The following is a 10,000-nucleotide window of genomic DNA, read 5'->3' on the forward strand; positions in this document are numbered from 1 at the left end:
ATCCGAGGAGATGATAAAATGTCATTGAATATACATAAAAATAATGTTGGTGACAAGACACTTCCTTGTGGGACTCCGTTTGCCAAGACAAATATATCCGAAGTGGCATATTCAGAAAATAATTTGACAGAAAAAAAATCTGTCAATCTTTTTTTTTTTTTTTTTAATAAAACAAGGGAAGTTTCCATGGAATCCGAAAGCATAAAGTTTTCTAAGTAGGCTATATCGCCATGTCATGTCGTAGGCTCTGTATTTAAAAATATTGAAATAAAAAATATTTTTGGGCAAATGCCTCTTGAATATGATTTTCCAGTTTTACCAGCTGTTCAAGAGTTTGGTGGAACCCGCACTACTCGTCAACTAATAAATTCCTGAAATTTAGAAAATGCAATAGCTTACTATTAACAATTCGTTCCATGACCTTACATAAGCAACTTGTCAACGCAATTGGGCGGTAAGAAATAGCGGATCTGGGATTACACCCTCCTTTCAAATGATGTGGGCGAAGTGCCATGAATTTGGGAAAGTCTGGCTTTTCCAAATATCATTGTACACTTCTCAGATGAGTCAGGACTTATAGCTGGCAGAGGCCGGGCCGCCTCGTGCATATAGCCCGGGCGAAGCGACGTCTTCGCAAATCTCTCTAAACTGAACTGAACCGAACACCTGGCAATTTAATTATAATTTCATGATTAAGATGCTTTATCATCTGACATTGAATCTCATCAGTACCTGGAGACGTTCCTCTGCAGGTTTTAGCGTCAGACAAGCTCATCCATATTTTGATCTTTATTATAGTCTAAGCCATTCCCTATGACAAAGTATATTGGTTGCAGTTCATCCGTTTCTTTGGTGGTTAGGAATGCATGTGTGAGAGAACTGCCTGGTGAGTGCATTAGTAACGTTTCGAGGTGAATCAAAATGTGTTCCCTTATGTATGTTTTATATTTACAAGATATATTTATTCTGTTGGTTTTGTTGATAGTGGATCAAACCTGTGAAATATTAGTTTTGCTATTTATCGTAGAGACAAAGCTTCACCAGGAGTCTTGTTTGCTTGTCTGATTGTTCTTCGAGCCAAAGCTCTCGCTAGTTTGTAATTGTGAAAGTTTTCATTTGTGACTGTGATGGGTAATTATTAACTCTGTAGAGTTAACGACGTTAAATTTGATAATGTGTTACCCGACTATGCGTCATTACTAAATGTTGGTCTGCGCGCATTTCAGTAAGATGACTCTCGGGTGAAAAGAATGAAAAGATGTCAATAAAAAAACAATACACCATACTAGGAACCCTCTCCCTGTTATCTGCCTTGGCTTGACCTTTTATGTGGCAGTTTCCCGCGTTCACGGTGACGTTTTACCCATAATTCAATATATTTGTATTTAAAAAAGTGTAAAAGTGTATTTAAAAGTTAACTTGAAATATATAAAACAAAACGAAAAATAAAATGCATACACATATGGGCACATAAAAGACTTAAGGCGCTGTCACACTAGCACTTTTGAGCGAATTTTCGTTTTTCTAGTCAGACGATAATTCTGAGTTTCCGCGTGAAAACATTTCAGTCGTCTTTTAAGCCAAGCGGACTCAAATCAAGAACTATATTTTAAAATGTTTGTATTTGTTTAACATCATTCATCATAATAAAATTTAATGAATCTTATTTTTATTATAGATATCATGAAATTAACAAATATAAATATGCAAATCCAAATTTTATTTCCACAATTAAAAATTGATTTAAGTGCTCGATTTGATTGTTTACATCCGTCAGCCACAAATCGCGCCATTTCTCCTCCAGCTTTGAAACACATTGGACTGTGCCAATTTTCTTGCATGGACACACGCCCTTCAGAGGAATATTTAATTGAGAACATTTTCTTTCTTTTTCTTGATCATCATCATCTGCTAAAACAAAGTTTAGCATCGCTGCGCACTATCGCTTGCTCGGCGCCTTTGTTTACTTACAACTGTGAGGCGAGTATCGCGGTTAAGCTGTGTGATTACGTGCCTCCAAAAATTGACAATTTTTGAAAATTGACGAAAAAAAATAACAATAAAAAAACGACGGAAAATATGCTACTGTGACAGCGCCTTTAGAACAGGGAAGCAGGAAAAAGTGAAAGATGGAATCCGTGTGGGGAACGCAAACACGAAGTGATAAATAAATGAAAAATGAAGGTAAGGTGTTTTAGTCGAAGAAAAAGACACATGATCAAGGTAAGGTAAGTGCAGAATATAAGGTACATAATGTATAAGAAGTGTTGTGTAGAGTAGTAGTAATGTTGATGTAGACGTAGAACACGGAGCAATCGAAAAGGAGTCAAATGAAAATATTAAAGTATTAAAATAAACAAACAGACACTGATTCGTCAGTGACGTCAAGGGACAGGCGACCCGAAATCTGCGAGATGACCCACCTGATAATTCACTACACTGATATTATTTTTGAAAAGTTTGTAGGCCCTACTCCACACAGGAGCCTTCGTCAGTATGATGACTACCATGGAACTCTATACATAACGCTATCTGCCGAAGTCTAAGGAATGGTTGCCCTTGCTGCATGTGAAATACAATTTTTGAACATTGTTTACTATATCATCAATGGTTTCTCCAACAACTTCGAGCCTTACGCGTCTTGTGAAAGCAACCCAATCTGCTCTTTTTACATTAAATTTAGGTGCTGAAGGGGTTCTTGTAGTGTCGCATGAATATTTAATACAAATAGGAAGGTGGTCGCTTCCCAATGAGTCGTCAATGGTGTGCCACAGGTACTTGGCTGCTAGTGTTGAAGAGACCAGTGATAAGTCAATAAAGCTCTATGTACCGGTTTTATCGTCCACTCGCGTTGGACTACCGTCGTTCAGATCATTGATCAACTTAACTACTTATTCACCTCTACCATCCACCTGCAGGGGAACTAATAATGTGTGGTGAGCATTAAAATCACCTAAAATTAATTCATTATTTGGCAGACTATCATGAAGAGCAAAAAGATCACCATATATCAGGTGTACAATAAACTGAACATTTAGTTAGATACATGTTACTGACTTTAACTTTCCATGCAACATATTCCAAAGTAGAATTAATCGTCACTTCAGTGAGAGAGAGGCTCTGGTGTATGTACATGGCGACCCCGCCTCTACCCCTTCCCTCTCGGTCTTTTCTACATAAACAATAGTTCCTCAGCAATACGACTTCGCCAGAGATTTGGTCGTTTAACTGACTTTCTTGAAGACCTATAGTATCGGGAGCATAGGACGAGACTAATGAACCGAGGGAATTTATTTTTTATCTGACTTCGACAATCCTTTGTATAGTAGTAAACGCGTGGATTACGTTTTATGGAGTTTGGTAATGCCTTGTCTACCAGTTTTGATTTTCTTCTCTTGGTTCTTTCGGGAACTCTTGGAGACAGTAGTAGCTTCCATGGCCTGTTCCCCACTGCTAGGGAGACGCCTGATAGAAGATCTGCTCTGACGAACTGACCAAAAACCAGTCGAAGTCCTAGTAGGGGTCGCCTGGACTAGAAGGTGTGATCCGGATTGTGATTTGGCATCCTCCTCCTTATCATGTTGTTTTTGCTGGGTTGCTTCAGCGATGACATTTATAGTTTTATCCAGTTCTTTAATTTGATTTATTAAGTCATTTACAGTGTTCTTTAAATCAACAATTTCCTTATCTTTAGTTGTGAGCTGTTGACTAACATTGCTTACATCCAAAACGTTATTAATTACGATTGAAGCGTAAGAAGTATTGGGTTTGCTTGCAGAACCGCCAACTTTCCTTTTAACTTCACGGTAACTAACGTCGTTTTCTCTCATAAAGTTGAAAAGATCAGGAAACATAATCTCGTTTTAAGTCGCACATTCCTATCCTTCTTGGTCATGCAGTTTACGTCTAATATGCTTTGGTCTTTCGTGGCCTTAAGAATTTCGCTTTCGTCCATTGTCTTCAAATCCCTGTGGAAGATGACCCTTACAGGTATTTGGGCTAACAAGAATAGTTACTTTTACTTTAAGGTCATGAATTTGCGTCAGTTTAAGTAAATCCTTAACCTGAGTTTTAAACTACAGTTTTACAAGGAGACTACAATCTCACAATTTTCGAATAAAATAAAACCCGCTTTCCACTTGACCATCAAGGACCTTAATGATAAAAGGTTGACAATCTGTAAAGATTGATTTTCATTTATGCATTTAATGTTCACACACCTTGCATTCTCTGGAGGGATATCAATACTTGGTCTTCTGGGTCGGTCATTAATCTGGGTTCTGTCAGAGGTCAATTTGGTCTTAGGAAAGTTGGGAGTCGCCCCGGCCCCTCCTTTTAATTTATTGCTGATGCGTTTTTATACCAGCTGTGAGCTCATCAATGTATCATACACAAGTGTGAGATAAGATGGTGATACATCTTCTGGCCAATAGTTCTGCGACCAGAGAGAGGGAACAAGGAATGAACAAATCTCCGATTTTTCTTCCTAGTGCAACTAGCGCAATTTAATTGTTTGAACTTTATTCGAATTTATACCCTAATTCTCTGGAAGAATTACTAACGCTAAATTTTGATATAATCAAATAATATACTAAAAATAATATTTGTCCATTCAGTGAGATTGTTTTTCGTGGCTATTTTCATTGACCGCTGGTGTGACACATTTATACGTTTTAAATACAAGTCGAATCGTAACAGATCCGAACATATGCATTCATATATAAATATAAAATGTATATACTGTTAAATATTGTAGTAAGTGCTACAAAGGGAGAGGGAGATTGAAGTAAGTGACCTATCACTTAATTACCTATTGTGCTATAACCTACATATATTTGTCAGAAATGTATTTTCCTATCAGGAGCGAACGAAATCACCAAAGACCCTCGTGGCGCCCGTAAGGTATGAGCAACGTCCACAATTATATGAGAAAGAGACAGGATGTACGTCCATTGGAAGTATATCCTGTCTCTCTTTCCCTTAAGGACTACGTGGTGTTTTATATACCCAAGGTCTACAGCACTCACAAATACAAGCTATTAATCCAATATCCAAATTTAGATTTGCGTGTGATTTGCTGGCAGAGTGATCTATCCACATGAATTCCAGGAGATACAAGATGATCCCTATGATAGCCTCTCATTGTTTTGATCACGCTCCTTCACTCCTTCCAGTATGATACACTTGTTAATGTGTATGCTTTGCCGCCGGCTGCTAGGCATCACAAGATCTAGCTTGAAGTGCCTTGCACATATACATCGAAATGTGTGACACACCAGTCATAGCAAAGCAATAATAATGCCAGTGGATCCATTCCTGCTAGGTTATGTTTAAAAGCTCAAAGAGACCCATTCTTTACTGATACAATAGCCTTAATTTTTTTACAGCCCAGGCATATTTTGTTTCGGTTCATGTAATTATAACAGGTATCACATAACTGTTCTCTCAGGGTCAGAGAGAACACTTATGTGGTATGTGATAGGTGTACTATGTTCATATTTTTCGCGTCTGGTGTACTGTTCATACGGCCATATCCTTTGCCATTATCATGGTCATCGTACCAACACGACTCTCGTCAGGTGCGAAGGACGCTGTCGTAATGCCTTCAATTTTTATACACTTGTAATGCAACAGTGCAAAGACGACGGCGAAGAGCATGGGATGTGCCGAACTTGTAAATAGATTGATCGTCTCTGAGTGTATCGTGCTTGAATTGACGCTCTGGGAATTGATCTATAACTGATTAACGTTTCGATATTGAATATTCAATTATAGAGACTTCATTTACTTCCACTGCAATTTTGGATATTAATGTAATCAACGCATTTTAAACTGCAATAATTTAGTTCAATGTTTTTTTTTTTTTTTTGAGGGTTTACATCAATATCTATGTGGCAAGAAATTACCTATGCTGCAGTACATTTAAAGAATACATTTGAATAAAATATAATAATCTAGGGAATAGCTTATGTAATCATCTGAATAACAGTCATCGTGATTAAATATCTCATTACTAATCGTGTTTGCGAATGCATAAGACACTCTGCACGACTGTTGCCTCATATCTCACATACACTCTTAATTGTCACTTTTACTATCATTGCAATAATCGCGATTACAATAATCATCATGATCATTATAATGATCCCGATGATAAATATAGCAACAATATTGACACGATATTGATAACAGTCATCTTTACCATTATCTCTATTAATGTCATTTTTATTTTTAAGGCAATCGATATTTCCATGATCATTATTGTCATCATCATGGTTATTGTTATGATACATAGTAATTATGCTATATGTGAACTAATACGCAACATGTATATGTCATTTAAACACTGATATGTTTTGTTGAAGTAATGACTTACTTGTCGGTTATTTCATCCAGGTTGCGTTTAGGTGAAGATGGACAGGATCAGGGATTTATTTATCGTCCTGAACGTGGGAGTGGCTGTCCTTTGCCTCTTCCCCCTCATATTAACCTTCATCTTAAGGAACGAGATCGAGTGCATACCCAGTGCTCGGGATGCAGTTAAGCCCTCCATGCTGAGTCCCGAAGATGCTGCGAAGCTAAATGCGCAAGAATCTTCCACGCTCTTCCAGTCCGGGACTGAAGACCTTAGTACACACTTGCTGTCTTCCGCTGTGTCGCCTAGGAATGTTACAGAGAGAATGCTCGAGCTACAGAGACAACGACTGCAATTACATGATTACGCTAACAGTAAGGATAATTGTGGTGATGTAAGTATGTTAATTCATCTGCCTAACCAAAAGTAGTTAGGACAGGGCAAAATGCTGTCGTACGTCCCATAACAGGTATGTTTTTTGGAAAGTTCAAAAGTCGATTGGAAACATGGCAGACAGGATTTTAGAACGTGGCTGTACATTATTATGTACAGCCACATCATTATGGGTCTGAATGCTTGTAACGATAAGAACAAAATGAATAATGCTGGAATGAAATAAATGAAATAAACACAGAGATGGAAAAAATACAGTGGCATATGATGACATTCAAACAGAATTTACGGCTTGGAGATTGAAACACATTTATATATTTGCTGACTTGCTAATCAAATTCACTGCAGTGATAATAGCATGAGAGCAATCCAAATGCCTCTCTGAAAATGCTGTTACAGAAATTTGATGTCTTCATTTCCTTAGGTGACACCCTTTCTTGCATGGAATATCCCACACCTACTTTGAAATATACATTCTCTCATTAAATCTAAATATCTACTATCTTAATAATTCGAGAAAAAAAATCTTCTTATAGATTTGGTTCTGAGGCCAGTGTATCCCTATATCATCATCTACAACCGTGTTCCGAAGTGTGCGTCAGCTACACTGCTCCGTATTTTCCTGAGGTTTGTTATTGCCACATGCACACTCATAAATGCAAGCAAATCTCATGTTCAGTCTAATTACGAGTTCATGTTCAGTAAACCCGTTCAGTATGAAAGATAATTACACTGAATTAACAGCTTTCGCAAGAGAGGATCACAGTGATTTTCCTTATTTTTCACAGGTCGACAATATAGTCTTAGCGTTTCGTCTGGAGATTCAAGGCACAAACTTCTGTGTTTACGTTTTATTAGGATTATATATGAAGTTTGGTGCTTGTTGAGCCGCAATTTTCTTGTAAATTTTAAGTCGCGTTCGAGGTCGTTAAAATTAAGTAAGCCTGACTTTTTTTTTCAGAAATGTGTATTTGGCTATGATTTGTTACGCCATATGTAAAATGAAGTATTTAATAAACATGACTTCATTTTAGATATGCTCTCATTTCGTTTTTTTTTTCAGAAATGTGTATTTGGCTATGGTTTGTTACGTCATATGTAAAATGAAGTATTTAGTAAACATGACTTCATTTTAGATATGCTCTCATTTCGTTTTTTTTTTTCAGAAATGTGTATTTGGCTATGGTTTGTTACGTCATATGTAAAATGAAGTATTTAGTAAACATGACTTCATTTTAGATATGCTCTCATTTCCACTTCTAAACTTTAGGATGGCCTTTTGAAAGAAGTTTTGTTGAAAAAAAAAAGAAATGCTCAAAGACGTATTACCCCTCCCCACCCTCTGTAATATTAACATAATATTGGTGTGTGTATTGTACATCAATTCTAAAAATAAAGTATCAATTATGTTGACATCGCACCTATTTTTCTCTTGTTTTTCAAATCTATTGGAAACAATTCTTGAGTCCGGCTTACATATGACGTCACGCTTGAACTTAACCATTTGGCACATCTCATGAGCTTGTTCAAAATGAAGTACGTTTTTGACAACAAGCCTACTTTCAAGTCGTGCCAGACTCAAGATTTGACACGTCAAGATGCGGGGCTTTATTCTAATTTAGCTTCCTTATTTATTTGTCTTATTTAGCTCCTTTATTTATTTGACTTAATTTAGCTCCCTTATTCATTTGTTTCAATTTAGCTCCCTTATTTATTTGTCTTAGTTTAGCTTCCTTATTTATTTGTCTTAATTTAGCTCCCTTATTCATTTGTTTCAATTTAGCTCCCTTATTTATTTGTCTTAGTTTAGCTTCCTTATTTATTTGTCTTAATTTAGCTCCCTTATTTATTTGTCTTAATTTAGCTCCCTTATTTATTTGTATTAATTTAGCTCCCTTATTTATTTGTCTTAATTCAGCGCCCTTATTTATTTGTTTTCATTTAGCTCCCTTATTTATTTGTCTTAATGTAGCTCCCTTATTTATATGTCTTAATGTAGCTCCCTTATTTATTTGTCTTAATTTAGCTCCCTTACTTATTTGACTTAATTTAGCTCCCTTATTTAGTTGTCTTAATTTAGCTTCCTTATTTATTTGTCTTAATTTAACTCCCTTATTTATTTGTCTTAATTTAGCTCCCTTATTTGTCTTAATTTAGCTCTCTTATTTATTTGTCTTAATTCAGCTCCCTTATTTATTTGTCTTAGTTTAGCTTCCTTATTAATTTGTCTTAATTTAGCTCCCTTATTTATTTGTCTTAATTTAGCTCCCTTATTTATTTGCTTTAATTTAGCTCCCTTATTTATTTGTCTTAATTTAGCTTCCTTATCTATTTGTTTTAATTTTGCTTCCTTATTTATTTGTCTTAATTTAGCTTCCTTATTTATTTGTCTATCATTTTGTACATTTATTTATTTCCTCATTGATTTTATATTCAAAAATGCATTTAACATAAATCTGTATCTGTCTCTATCAGTCAATCTCTCTCTCTCATATTCTCTGTACGTATGCTTATATATAGATATAGATTGATAGACATATATAAAAGTCAATGAACTGAAGCTGGAGTGCAGTATTTTTTTCAGCTACACACTTCTTTTTACAATAATATATGACACCTCATACTTAAATATCCCTATTTATTTTCAGAATACATTTCTTAATATAAAACAAATATCAATGGGATGACCTATATGAAAGTAGATGGCTGCCCGTCTTTCCATAAACTAATGAAAAAAAGAAATCGATACGAAACATTTATTCACTGTGTAAAATAATCTAAGTCAAAGGCAGTTAGAGGAAAACTCATCAACCGCCTTTAAAAGATGCCTTAATGAATCAGGCAGGTATGTACTATTATGAGTCACTTGACAAGTTGAAACGATCAAAGTAATATGTCCTATCAAATGATGTGTAAAATCAGCAGAAATGCATAAATTAAAATTAATTTTGATTCGGCAGCATTTCACATTCCTGGTAGTCTATTTTTGTCATATTGATAGTGGGAAAAAGGTCAGAAATCACTAAGCTGAGAGGTGTGTCAAAAGAATGTTTTGTGATATGTTTTGAGAACACTATGGACGTGCTCATATAAATGGAAACTGAAGTAAGATAAAAAAAGAAAGAAGTAAGCTGAAAGAAGACCTAGACCAGACAAGACACCATGAACATTTGAACTTAAACGGTACAGAACACTCGAAAAGACAAGAATGTTCCATATGAAGATCGTGTAATCACAGTAGAAGGTAGACTG

The 10,000-nt window shown here is 35.8% G+C and overlaps 1 protein-coding gene across 2 annotated transcripts in view; it reads left to right on the forward strand.

Moving 5' to 3' along the window:
- Window positions 1–10,000, forward strand: part of LOC122263480 (uronyl 2-sulfotransferase) — a 22,316-nt gene that overhangs the window by 3,711 nt on the left and 8,605 nt on the right. For both annotated transcript variants that reach the window (XM_043031913.2, XM_043031912.2), the window contains exons 2-3: window positions 6,397–6,729; window positions 7,285–7,375. In XM_043031913.2, coding sequence (XP_042887847.2) covers window positions 6,414–6,729; window positions 7,285–7,375 — 407 coding nt within the window. In that variant the 5' untranslated portion in view covers window positions 6,397–6,413. The remainder of the gene's footprint in view (window positions 1–6,396; window positions 6,730–7,284; window positions 7,376–10,000) is intronic.

Source organism: Penaeus japonicus, unplaced genomic scaffold (genome assembly GCF_977035675.1).
Source record: "Penaeus japonicus unplaced genomic scaffold, GWHDUDI00000001_assembly GWHDUDI00000023, whole genome shotgun sequence".
Taxonomy (NCBI): domain Eukaryota; kingdom Metazoa; phylum Arthropoda; class Malacostraca; order Decapoda; family Penaeidae; genus Penaeus; species Penaeus japonicus.